We start from the raw sequence: 13,738 nt of genomic DNA, 5'->3' as shown, positions 1-13,738 counted from the left end.
AAGATCCCTTAAAACTGCACAGTTACTTGTCTCTGGTCCTTTATCTGTGTAAATTTTTCAGATATAATTAGTGTACCCCTCCTCTTTAGTCTCTTCATAATTATTTCTATAAAACAATGAATGCAGATTTTCTGACTTTTAATCCTGCATTTCACAACTGCAAAACTGCTTTGTGCAAGCCAGCTGTCTTTCAGACACATTGAAATGTCTGAAAAATGTCATGTAGATCTTTTTATTATGTTGTTTGAGTTCATATGAGCATGTTTGAATTTGTATTATTTAGATTATATGTGGGTTATTTCTTAACATTTTTTGTCGCACTCAGAGTGACATCACCAGTGAGTTGAGTACCACAATTATCCAAGGCAGTCCAGTCCCATCTGAAGAACAGGCTGTGGAAAAGTTAAGAGGACAAGGTCCATTTGAAAGCAGAGGAAAAAGAACATTATCGTATATTATCCAGAAAAACTCAGATATGGAAAATGTGACTGAAACCACTTCTCTGACTAGCAAACCTGAAGATCTAAAACCAAACTTCAGCTTGAGGAAAGAGCTTTGCTGCCAAAGTGGAGATGTATTGGAAAGCAGTACAAGAAGTATGAAGTCAGGCCCCAGTGAACTGAGCCAGATGAGCCTGGCTGTACCAGGCGGGTCAGATCACAGCCACCCAGCTGTGTCAATGCCGCCACTCCACCCCGTGGTACCCCCTGCGACTGTGAACCATGGTGACAGGGTAACTTCTGGAGATGCCCTGAAAGCCCACTGCAGGTGGAGTGGCCAGGTTCCTCCTGAGCCGGCCTCCAGAGCCCCGCACTCCACTGATCCCAGCACCGAGCCTCACGGTCCCGCAGCCCCTGCATTCTCGACTCTACATGCTTTCCCCACAGTACCCTTCACCCAGCAGAATTCGGAAGCACCACCTTCTGCCAGAGACATGGCGCTGCCACATGCTGGCAGCACTCCAGCCTGTGGACTGTTAGGAAGTTGTCCTTACCCCGCTGTGCCAGTGGCAGGCGAGCACATGGGGATCTGTCTAGGTCAAAATAATCGTTCTGGATTGATGGGTTCTTCTCTTTGTAACCTATATTCTAATACCTTAAATCAGAATTTTCTAAGCACAGCAAAACTTTTTCCTGGGCAGCCCATTGGTGCAAACTGTGGAATTGAACTGTGGGATTCAGGAATGATGTCAGGATCTGGTAAGATGCCTTTTCTGTGTTACTGCTTATTGTTGCTTACTATAAAAAATTGAATTTTCTCAAATGAGACTACAAAACGACTTTGTTTTAAGGAGATACAGGTTGGCCTGAATTTCTTGTAAGTTTTTTTCTTCTGAATTGAAAACACAGACCATAATCTATTTCTGTGCAGGGGCCTCTCAGGTGGCCTTAGAAAGACATGAACAGTTACGCAAGCAAAACTCCCTATGCCTTTGTCTTCCTTTCTCTCTCCTGCCCTGCACTCAGATTTCTGTTATTCTTTCAGCTAGGAAGCATCCAGTTCAGAGATGGCCCGCTGAAGGAGTGCATCTCCTTACAGCTTTTAAGGCTTTGGGGGGTAACAGTTGTGATACTAGAGACAGTATCTTCCACTCTGTGGCTTCTCTTACTGACAGGAATCCTGCTAAGTAGAGCTGGGTGCTGTGCTCTTCCTGACACAGTATACACAGTCACCACTGTGCTGTCTTCTCTACTGGTTTTTTCTTCTCAGGGAAATTCCAAATTTAGTTCCTGCAAAAGATTGGATGGCAAAAGATTGGTCATATTAAAAATCTGAGTAGATGTGCATACTTTGAAAGGTAGAGTCTCTGTAGTTTCTTATTAGGTTAGGCAGTGGCTTATATTTGTGGGAGAAAAAAAAGGAACAGATTATTGATAGGTACTAACATCAAAGAATTGATAAGCTGTGAATTGTGAGTCGGATCAATTTTAATTGTTTTTCTTCCTGCGCTGGATACAGCAGGAAAACAGTTGTTGACCAGCCTGTGCTGAGGCTTACACAATGTCAGAGACTCCTAAAGATCCAGGGCACTTTATACCTTAGCTCCTCGGTCATACACAGGTAGTCATATAAAGATTGCTGTTGAACCAGTTGTGTTTTTAATTAGGTGTTTGATGTAACTTGACCTTGGCTATGCTTTTATTTTTACCCAGGAAAAGTAAGAGTACCTGAGGAATTGCAGTTTCCTCATGCTTGCTGTGTTGGCATTGCTTCACAAACTCTCCTTAGTGTACTTAATCCAACTGACCACTGGCTGCAGGTCAGCATCGGGGTTCTCAGTGTTAGTGTTAATGGTGAAAAGGTAAGCCTTCTGTGTCTTTCTTCTTTGACTTAGCAATTGCATTATGATTAATGCTGGATTTCTTCATCATGTAGTTCTTCCTTTTATACTGGGGAGTCTGTTCCCCCATGCTTTCACATTTTGCACAGGATCATCAGAATTGGGGTATTTTTCTTGGTCCCCCTTTTGTTGTATTTCCAGTGTAATAAGTGGGATCTGAATGTATTTCTAATTTTCCATCATTTATTATTATTCTTTATATTTCACTGTTATTTATTTGTAAAATCATGTGAATGGGCTTTTAGTGCTATTTAAAATACTGACTGAAAGCTCTGAGTTTCTGGTATCTAATTGTTGTTTTTGTTAAGTGCAGTTGAATATATCTTACTGTCATTTATCAAAGAAGCAAGTTATTCTGGCTATGTATGCCTTCATTTAGTAAGTGAAGTCTTTTTCACTAATTTCTCTGGTCATGTTCCTGCATGATCTTTTGAAATAACCTGGAAATACAATGTTAACATTACCTCTTATAGTAAGGGTCTGTCATGTGACCAAGTAGAGCTGCTAAAATACTATATTCTTAATCTCCTCTCACAATGGCAATGACCATTTGGATGTCATTGAGTAGGGAGGGTTGAAATATGGTCAGCCACTGCTGCTTCGGAACTTCCTGCTTGTATGACTACTCTTGCAGATGGACATCAGTGGATGGACTTACTCTTCCCTCTCACCTCCCAGTAGAAACTTATTCACCTGGTAAAATAAGATTGGATCTACTCATTCTCCTCCCTTTTCCTAGCCTTACCCTATGATTCCAAGGCTAGTTGGAAAACAGGTGACTGGAGGAAAGTATTGAGAGTAGGAGGAGGTGAGATTGGAGACCTCATTCTAGGGTCAGACAGAAGGTAGTGTTGTCTCTGAAATGAGAGTAGAAAAGAAGATCCCACTTGCAGTGACGATGGAGGGTTTGGAGTGAGTCATAACCATAAACTGGAAGACCTCGTGAAGACCCTAGAGATTAGTGTAACCCCTGCTTGTACAGCTGCACAAGCCAGGTCCCAGGACTGTGTCCAGTGCTGTGAAGGGCTGCCTTTTCCAGTGTCATCTTTCAAGAGAAGTGAGGGTATAAGTAACTGTTTCCTCTAAGATAGACCAGGGGGCACAAATTCATCTTACCATCATAAGGCTTCGTTATTTTGACTAATTGTACTTTACAGATACGAGTTACAAAACTTGGGTATTTTTGAAGAGGTTATAAATTTCTAGATTTGGTGGTTTGCTTAAGCTAATTCAGGTCCCTTAAGCTAGTTGATTCTGCTTCTCAATTTCCAGTATGAAGCCATTTCATAACAAACCATGTGGCTCTTTTTTTTAAGGTGGACCTTTCAGTGTATCCTTGTTTAGTTTTCAAGAATAAAGTCATCATAAGACCTCATGCCACAGAAGAGATAAAAGTTCTTTTCATGCCATCCGATCCTGGGATTTTCAGATGTATATTCAGTGTTGCTTCTTGGCCGTTTTCAGCAGATGCTGAGACAATAGTACAAGCAGAAGCCTTGGCAAGCAGAGTCATTCTCACTGCAATTGCTGAGACCCCAGTGATTGAGGTAATTATTTGTAAGCAAGCCTTTGTCATACCTGGCATTTTAATGAAGCTTGTTTAACCTTAGAAATAGTGTTTGGGAAAAATGAGTTTCTAGGTGAATGTGCCCACAGTTACTCTCAAGCTAACCATTGGTTATTATCTTCCTATTCCAAAACTTAAAATTATTTCTGTTGAGATTATTTCTCAGATATACTTGCTAAGATGTTTATAAAGGAAAGTACAACATTAAACCCCATTTTCCAACTGATTTCTATTACATAATTTTATATGTACTTAGGAAATGTTCATATTCTTCCCCATTTTCCATAGCTGGAGGTTATTTACGAGCTGAAAATGTTTCTCTTCTACAGTCACCTATTTCCTGGAAGTGAAAAAACTTAGGTCTGGCCTACTTGGAATAATGAAGCAGTTAATTGGATTATATGTCTCTGTAGGACAATGGCTCTCAACCTTGGCTGCACACTGGAATAACACTAGGGGTTTTAAATACCCCCAAGTGCCTGAGTCCCACCCAGACCAGCTAAATCAGAATTGGGGGAGAAACATGGCTAGGTATCAGTTATTTTTAAATCTCACCAGATGATTATAAATTGCAGCCTTAATTTAATAAGCACAGCTGTACAAAAAGTATCTTAATTGATTATGAGTAACATCAGAACTAACACACTGAGCAAGGTTGGTGAATATGTGAGGGACGTTGGTGAGGGCTCAGAACAAAGGAAATGCAGGGCAGCTCTTCATGGTAAATAAAAGTTCATTGATTCCTAATATGTGAATTGAACCTAACGTGTTTGTTTAACCACATTTAACAAGTGTTACTAAACTCATTTTACAGTTAATTTGTTGTTTCACCCAGAAAAACTGTTGCTGATTCTCAGTGTAGAGGTGGGGTGTGGGGGACAGGGTAGCCTCCTGAGAAAGCTGATTAGAGTCATTCAGGGTTTCTTCTCACAGTTCACATGCCTTTCCTTACCTTGTCCCAGGAGGAATGCTTAGTAACTTGGCAGTTTCTATATTTTCTAGGACATGCAGGGGGATGTAGAATTTATAGAAGTTCTTATATTATAAACTCCTAATGGTCTTTTTCTTTTTGCTTAAGGGCCATTTTATGTATTTCCAGTCAGCTCTTTGATGCTTGCCCCTCTCTAGGGCAGGGATTTCCAGTTTTGGCACTGTTGTCATTTGGGGCTGGATGATTCTTTGTTGGGGTGGGGCTGCCTTTTGCCGCAGAGGGTGCTTAGTAGCACCCCTAGTCTGCCTACTGGGTGTCACTAGTGCGTCTTTCCCCACTGCTGTGACAACCAAAAAATGTCTCCAGATATTATCAAATTACCCCCACTTGAGAACCAGTGTCATTCCTTTTCTGCATTTCAATACATTCTACTGTACTAGGCTTTTGAACTTGTTCTTAAGTGGCTTGTATTTTTGTCATGAAAAATCACAACTAAGCAATATTTGAAATTCTCATATTTTGAGTGGCTCACATAAGGGATATTTAGTACTACAAGGCAGTGGTCTCTGTCTTATCTGCTCATTGGAATCACCTGATGAACTTCAAAAAATACTGAAGTCTGTGTCCCACTCCCAGAGATTATGATTTGATTAGTTTGAGAAGTGTTCTGGGCTTTTAGTCCAACAGCAGACAAGTTTGGCAACCCTGATGTAAGGAATAGTTCAGTGTTAGCCAGGCCAGTGAAGCCCTTCATGGAGGCATGGAAATTAGTGGAGTGTCTGGGCTCTGAAGGACCAGTGGGATTTAACAAGAACAGTAGTCCCCATGAGAGAGAGCTCAGGAATTTTTAGATGCCATACTTGTTAAAAACTGTTAATTACTTTCTTAACTTGATGAAGGATCTCCCAGGTACCTACAGCAAGCACAGTTTTATAGTATGTGTACTATTATTTTGGCTAGATACATCCAAAGCGATGTCTAATTTATGGTCCCAGAAGAAATGAATGAGAGTGCCCACTATTGCTAACATTTGTTATTGTTAGCTTTTAATTGCTTGTTTACCTCTGGGATATGAAATAACTTCTTTTAGTTTGTATATTTGGACTATTTGTTAGCCATTCTGGTTTCGTCTTCTCTGAACTGACTATTCATACATCTTGAATGTCTTTGCCAATTTTTTCAGATGTTCCTTGTAGTTTGGAGAATAAGTCTTTGCTAACAGTTATGCATTGTGATTATTTTCTCCTATTCCTTGACTCTTCTTTTCAACTTTGTTGTATTTTTTGAGAAATTTAACCAGATTCACTTACTATATATGTTAGCCTTTTAAATATCACTAAGAAACAATATGTTAAGTGGTTAGGTTTGTGAGATCTTGAATATATGTGTGCAGGATAAATAAAAGCAGTTGCCCTATGTTATACAAATTAGTGTTCATCATGAAATTTCAACTTCCATTGACAGTGCCACATATAGATTTAAAAAGTGCTGTGGAATCAGTTTGGATGCATGTGAAGACTAAGCTTTCTGGGTGCTTGAAGACAGCTCAGAATATGTCACTAGTGCAGAAGCCACCAGTGGTGACGATCCTTCTCAGAGTTTGAATACAGCTGTTTTCTGACTAGAATACTCCTCCCACAGACCTCTGTCACTTTCTCCAGGTCTGCTCAAGTCGTTACCCGAACACTGTGCACAGAACGACATCCTCCATCTATCCTCGCACTCCCAGTTCCCTTTAGTCTGTTTGCTTTTCTATTTAGCACTTTTCAGAATCTAGCATACGTAGTTTACTACTTTCTGCTACTGTCTGACCCTCTGCCCCACTGGAGTTTAAGAGATTTTGAGGTCAGAAGGTTGTCTTTTGTTCACTTCCAGAACAGTGCTTGGCGTGTAGGAGAGGCGCAATTAATAGTTGTCGAACTATTGATTCAACAGAAAGCGGAAACAGCATTATTTCTAAACATATATGGTTCTTAAAATATATTATGTATATATATGGCAAGCCAATGAACATCAGTTATTTCATTCCCATTGCTAGAGCTATACATGTTAAATTTGACCAGAAAAGACTATTAGGATCTTCTGTTTGTGAAATTGGTTTATGTACCTTAAAGTACATTTATAGTTGCTGCATGTGTTGGGAGTGTTTCACCTTGCCTCTGCCTCCCTCTTCCCAACTTTTGGTGAGAATATGGGTTGGAGGTTGGAGGAGGAGAGGGAGAGATTCCATGGTCTGGTATGTGTCCAGTTTACATTAATTTTTCTTATAGTTCTTTTATGTATCTTTTAGTTCTAGTTTCTTAGTCTGTATCCAGTCTTCTGTATCTTTGTGAATATTTTCTGTTTGCTTAGTTTTTTTGGCTCCTGACAGAGGTGTTTGTTGATTTGTCAGTTTCTCCTATAATTTTACTGATTTTAATCTTGAATATTGTGCAGCTCTACTGTTACATGTATTTTGGTTTAGGATTATTTTATCTTCTCAATGAAATGGTTCTTTTTTAAATAATTATTCTCCTTATCACTGTTGTCTTAGTCTATTTTGTCTGATGTGAATATTGTATGTCTTCTTTTATTTATTTATTCATTTATTTTTTATTTTTATTTTTTTTTATTCTTAAGGTATCATGGATATACAACCTTACACTCAGGTTTCACATGAGCAGCATTGTGGTTACTACATTCCCCCTATGATCAAGTTCCCACCACATATCCCATTACAGTCACTGTCAGTCAACATAGTGAGATGCAGTAGAGTCACTACTTGTCTTCTCTGTGCTATAATTCCTTCCCTGTGCCCCACCTATATTATGTGTGCTAATCATAATGCCCCTTAATAGCCTTATCCCTCCCTTCCCACCCATCCTCCCGAGTCCCTTTCCCTTTGTTAACTGTTAGTCAATTCTTGGATTCTGTGAGTCTGCCGCTGTTTTGTTCCTTCAGTTTTTGCTTTGTTGTTATATTCTACAAATGAGTGAAATCATTTGGTACTTGTCTTTCTCCATCTGGCTTATTTCACTGAGCTTAATACCCTCTAGCTCCATCCATGTTACTGCAAATGGTAGGATTTGCTTTCTTCTTATGGCCGAATACTATTCCATTGTGTATATGTACCACATCTTCTTTATCCATTCATCTACTGATGGACACTTAGGTTGATTCCATTTCTTGGCTGTTGTAAATAGTGCTGCAATAGGGGTGCATATGTCTTTTTCCAACTGGGCTGCTGCATTCTTAGGGTAAATTCCTAGGAGTGGAATTCCTGGGTCAAATGGTATTTCTATTTTTAGTTTTGGAGGAACCTCTATACTGCTTTCCACAATGGTTGAACTAACTTACATTCCCACCAGCAGTGTAGGAGGGTTCCCCTTTCTCCACATCCTTGCCAGCATTTGTTGTTTGTCTTTTGAATGTTGGCCATCCTAACTTGTATGAGGTGATATCTCATTATGGTTTTAATTTGCATTTCTCTGATGCTTAGCGATGTTGAGCATCTTTTCATGTGCCTGTGGGCCATCTGAATTTCTTCTTTGGATAAGTGTCTGTTCAGATCTTCCACCCATTTTTTAATCAGGTTATTTTCTTTTTGTTTGTTGAGGCATGTGAGCTCTTTATATATTTTGTATGTCAACCCCTTTTTGGATATGTCATTTATGAATATATTCTCCCATATTGTAGGATCCTTTTTTGTTCTACTGATGGTGTCCTTTGCTGTTCAAACCTTTTTAGTTTGATATAATCCCACTTGTTCATTTTTGCCTTTGTTTTCCTTGCCTAAGGAGAGTCGTTCATGAAAAAGTTGCTCATGTTTATATTCAAGAGAGTTTTGCCTGTGTTTTCTTTGAAGACTTTTATGGTTTCATGACTTATGTTCAGGTCTTTTATCCATTTTGAGTTTACTTTTGTGTATGGAGTTAGACCATAATCCATTTTCATTCTATGACATGACCTCTCCAGTGTTGCCAACACCAGCTGTTAAAGAGGCTGTCATTTCCCCATTGTATGTCCATGGCTCTTTTATCATATATTAATTGGCCATATATGTATCAGTTTATATCTGGCCTCTCTATGCTGTTTCATTGATGTATGGGTCTTGCATCACTACCAAATTGTCTTGATTGCTGTGGCTTTGTAGTAGAGCTTGAAGTTGGGGAGTGTAATCCCCCCCTGCTTTATTCTTCTATCTCAGGTTTGCTTTGGCTATTCAGGGTCTTTTGTGGTTCCATATGAATTTTAGAACTATTTGCTCTAGTTCGTTGAAGAATGCTGTTGGTATTTTCCTAGGGATTACATAGAATCTGTAGATTTCTTTAGGCAGGGTGGCCATTCTGACAATATTAATTCTTCTACCCAGGAACATGGGATGAATTTCCATTTGGTAATGTTCTCTTTAATTTCTCTCCAGAATGTCTTTTACTTTTCAGGATATAGGTCTTTCACTTCCTTTTTTAAGTTTATTCCCAGGTATTTTATTCTTTTTTGATGCAATTGTGGATGGAATTGTTTTCCTGATTTCTCCTCTTGCTAGTTCATCATTAGTGGATAGGAATGGAACAGATTTCTGTGTATTCATATTGTATCGTGTAACTTTGCTGAATTCAGTTATTAGATATAGTAGTTTTGAAGTGAATTCTTTATGGTTTTTTATGAACAATACATGTCATCTGCAAACAGTGACAGTTTAATTTCTTCCTTACCAATCTGGATGCCTTTTATTTCTTTGTGTTGTCTGATTGCCATGGCTAGGAGCTCCAGTCCTATGTTGAATAAAAGTGGGGTGAGTGGACATCCTTGTCTTGTTCTCAATCTTAGAGGAAAAGCTTCCAGTTTTTCACTGTTATGTATGATGTTGGCTGTGGGCTTGTCATATATGGCCTTTATTATGTTGAGGTACTTGCCCTCATTCATTATGCTGAGGTATTATACCCATTTTGTTGAGAGTTCTTATCATGAATTGGTGTTGAATTTTGTTAGATGCCTTCTCAGCATCAATGGAGATGATCATATGGTTTTTGTCCTTTTTGTTGATGTGGTTGATGATGTTGATGGATTTTCAAATGTTGTACCATCCTTGCATCCCTGAGATTAATCCCATTTGATCATGGTGTATGATCCTCTTGATGTATTTTGGATTTCAGTTTGCTAATATTTTGTTGAGTATTTTTGCATCTATTTTCGTCAGAGATATTGGTCTGTAGTTTTCTTTTTTTGTGGTGTCTTTGTGTGATTTTTGTATTAGAGTAATGCTGACCTCATATAATGAGTTTGCCCTCTATACCCATTTTGTTGAGTTCTTATCATGAATGAGTGTTGAATTTTGTCAGATGCTTTTTCAGCATCTATGGAGATGATCCTGTGGTTTTTGTCCTTTTTGTTTATGTGGTGGATGATGTTGATGGATTTTCGAATGTTGTATGATCCTTGCATCCCTGAGATGAATCCCACTTGATCATGGTGTATGATCCTTTTGATGTATTTTTGAATTTGGTTTGCTAATACTTTGTTGAGTATTTTTGCATCTATGTTCATCAGGGATATTGGTCTATAGTTTTCTTTTTTTGTCGTGTCTTCGCGTGATTTTTGTATTAGAGTGATACCGGCCTCATATGAGTTTGGAAGTATTCCCTCCTCTTCTACTTTTTGGGAAACTTTAAGGAGAATGCGTATTATGTCTTCTCCACATGTCTGATAAAATCAGCGGTAAAGCCATCTGGTCAGGCAGAGGGTTTTGTTCTTGGGTAGCATTTTGATTATGATTCAGTTTCATTGATGGTAATTGGTCTGTTTAGATTTTCTGTTTCTTCCTTGGTCAGTCTTGGAAGGTTGTATTTTTCTAGAAAGTTGACCATTTCTTCTGGGTTATCCAATTTGTTAGCACATAATTTTTATAATATTCTATAATAATTCTTTGTATTTCTGTGGTGTCCGTTGTAATTTTTCCTTTCTCATTTCTGATTCTGTTTATGTGTGTAGATTCCCTTTTTCTCTTAATAAGTCTGGCTAGAGGTTTATCTAGTTAGTTTATTTTCTCAAAGCATCAGGTCTTGGTTTCATTGATTTTTTCTGTTGTTTTATTCTTGTCAATTTTATTTATTCTCTGATCTTTATTATGTCCCTCCTTCTGCTGACTTTGGATGACATTTGATCTTCTATTTCCATTTTCAGTAATTGTGAATTTAGATTATTTATTTAGAATTATTCTTCCTTCTTTAAATAGGCCTGGATTGCTCTATACGTTCCTCTTAGAACTGCCTTTGCTGCTTCCCACAGAAGTTGGGGCATTGTGCTGTTGTTTTAATTTGCCTCCATATATTGCTTGATCTCTGTTTTAATTTGGTCATTGATCCATTTATTATTTAACCACATGTTGTGAAACCTCCATGTGTTTGTGAGCCTTTTTGTTTTCCTTGTACAATTTATTTCTAGTTTTATACCTTTGTGATCTGAGTAGTTGGTACAATTACAATTTTTTGAATTTACTGAGGCTCTTTTTGTGGCCTAGTATGTGGTCTATTCTGGAAAATGTTCCATGTGCACTTGAAAAGAATGTGTATCCTGCTGCTTTTGGGTGGAGAGTTCTGTAGATGTCTGTTAGGTCCATCTGTTCTAATGTGTTATTCAGTGCCTCTGTGTCCTTACTTATTTTCTGTCTGGTAGATCTGTCCTTTGGAGTGAGTGGTGTGTTGAAGTCCCCTAAAATGAATGCATTGCATTCTATTTCCCCCTTTAATTCTGTTAGTATTTGTTTCACATATGTAGATGCTCCTGTGTTGGGGCATATATATTTATAATGGTTATATTCTCTTGTTGGATTGACCCCTTTATCATTATATAATGTCCATCTTTATCTCTTGTTACTTTCTTTGTTTTGAAATCTATTTTGTCTAAACAAGTACTGCAACACCTGCTTTTTTTCTCCCTATTGTTTGCATGAAATATCTTTTTCCATCCTTTCACTTTTAGTCTGTGTTTGTCTTTGGGTTTGAGGTGAGTCTCTTGTAAGCAGCATGTAGATGGGTCTTGCTTTTTTATCCATTCTATTACTGTGTCTTTTGACTGGTGCATTCAGTCCATTTACATTTAGGGTGATTATCAATAGATCTGTATTTATTGCCATTGTGGTCTTTGGATTCGTGGTTACCAATGGTTCATGGGTAGCTTCTTTACTATCTGTCTAACTTTAACTCACTTATTATGCTGTTATGTACATAGTCTGATGTTTCTTTGTTTCTCTCCCTCCTTTTTCCTCCTCCACTCTTTTTATGGTAGGTGTTTCATTCTGTGCTCTTTTGTGTTTCTCTTGACTGCTTTTGTGGATAGTTGATTTTATTTGTTGCCTTTAGTTATAGTATTTGGTTGGTCTGCTTTCTTTGCTGTGATTTTATTTTCCCTGGTGACATCTATTTAGCCTTAGGAGTGCCTTTAAAATGCCGTGTAGAGGTGGTTTGTGGGAAGTAAATACCCTTAGCTTTTGCTTGTCTGGAAATTGTTTAATATGCCCTTCAAATTTAAATGGTAATTGTACTGGATACAGTATTCTTGATTCAAGGCCCCTCTGTTTCATTGCATTAAATATATCATACCATTATCTTCTGGCCTGTAAAGTTTGACTTAAGAAGTCTCATGGTAGCCTGATGGGTTTTCCTTTGTATGTGATCTTTTTTCTCTATCTGGCTGCCTGTAATACCCCATCCTTATCTTTGATCTTTGCCATTTTAATTATTATATGTCTTGGTGTTGTCCTCCTTGGGTCCCTTGTGTTGGGAGATCTGTGGGCTTTTATGGTCTGAGAGACTATTTCCTTCCCCAGCTTGGGGACATTTTCAGCAATCATTTCTTCAAAGACACTTTCTGTCCCTTTTTCTCTCTCTTCTTCTTCTGGTACCCCTATTATGCGAATATTCTTCCAGTTGGATTTGTCACACAGTTTTCTTAATATTCTTTCATTCCTAGAGATCCTCTTATCTGTCTTTGTGTCACCTTCTCTGTGTTACTGATGTCTGATTTCTATTCTATTAACAGTCTCTTGCACCTCATCCAGTCTGCTCTTAAATCCTTCCATTGTTTGTTTAATTTATGTTATCTCCCTCCGGACTTCATCCCTTAGCTCTTGGAATATTTCTCTGTAGCTCCCTCAGCATGGTTATGACTTTTATTTTGAATTCTTTTTCAGGAAGATTGGTTATATTGATCTCACCAGGTCCTCTCTCTGATGTTTGAGTGATTTTGGACTGGACCAGGTTCTTCTGCCTTTATATGGCAATAGGAGTGATCGCCAGCAAGTGGTGCGTGTGTCAACTGAGAGAACAAAGTCCCTTCTGGCTTGCTGGTCACATTGTCTTTCTCCACTGTGCCCATTAATCGCACACCCAGAGCAGTCTCTGGGTTAATCCCCTGAGCTGTCATCGGTGAGGGAGCCCTTGGGATAGCCTAGGGCACTGGCTGGGGACACAAACGAGCCACGTGTGTTCTCCTGCGGGAATGGCGTCCCTTCATGTCTTCCGGATTTTGCACCGGCTTCCCCTCCCTATGCTGGGCAGCTGGTCACAGAGGGCAGCGTCTGGGTCTTGCATGGTTAGCTGTGCACTGGGAGAAGACTATGGTTGCTGTGGGCCGGGGTGCTTCCAGGCTGTTTGCAGCAATGGCGAATAAACCAGTGTGCTTGCAGTCCTGGCAGGGAGGATTGAACAGCAGGCTGCTTATCATCGTGAGGGTCTTCAATGCTGCGTTGCCACCCAGAGGGTTAGGGTGCCTGAAGTTCCCTAAATTCCCAGCCTGCTTGGCTGGGTGTGCCTGGGTGATTTTATCCACCTGTTAAACCCTTGTTCTTTTAAGACTTTTAAAGTGCCTGCTTTTCTTTTGTCCCAGGCATCCGGCTGAGGGGACCTGTTCACAGTCTCAG

General features: G+C 39.1%; 1 protein-coding gene across 6 annotated transcripts in view; it reads left to right on the top strand.

Annotated features, from left to right (window-relative positions):
* Positions 1-13,738, top strand: part of CEP192 (centrosomal protein 192) — a 178,204-nt gene that overhangs the window by 88,758 nt on the left and 75,708 nt on the right. For all 6 annotated transcript variants that reach the window (XR_005027146.2, XR_008998291.1, XM_036897239.2 and 3 more), the window contains exons 19-21: positions 326-1,199; positions 2,154-2,302; positions 3,658-3,888. Coding sequence is in view for 4 of the 6 variants with exons in the window: in XM_036897239.2 (XP_036753134.2) it covers positions 326-1,199; positions 2,154-2,302; positions 3,658-3,888 (1,254 nt within the window). In the remaining 2 variants the exon portion in view is untranslated. The remainder of the gene's footprint in view (positions 1-325; positions 1,200-2,153; positions 2,303-3,657; positions 3,889-13,738) is intronic.

This window comes from Manis pentadactyla, chromosome 6, assembly GCF_030020395.1.
Source record: "Manis pentadactyla isolate mManPen7 chromosome 6, mManPen7.hap1, whole genome shotgun sequence".
NCBI classification, from domain to species: Eukaryota; Metazoa; Chordata; class Mammalia; order Pholidota; family Manidae; genus Manis; species Manis pentadactyla.
This window is presented reverse-complemented; position numbering and strand designations above follow the sequence as displayed.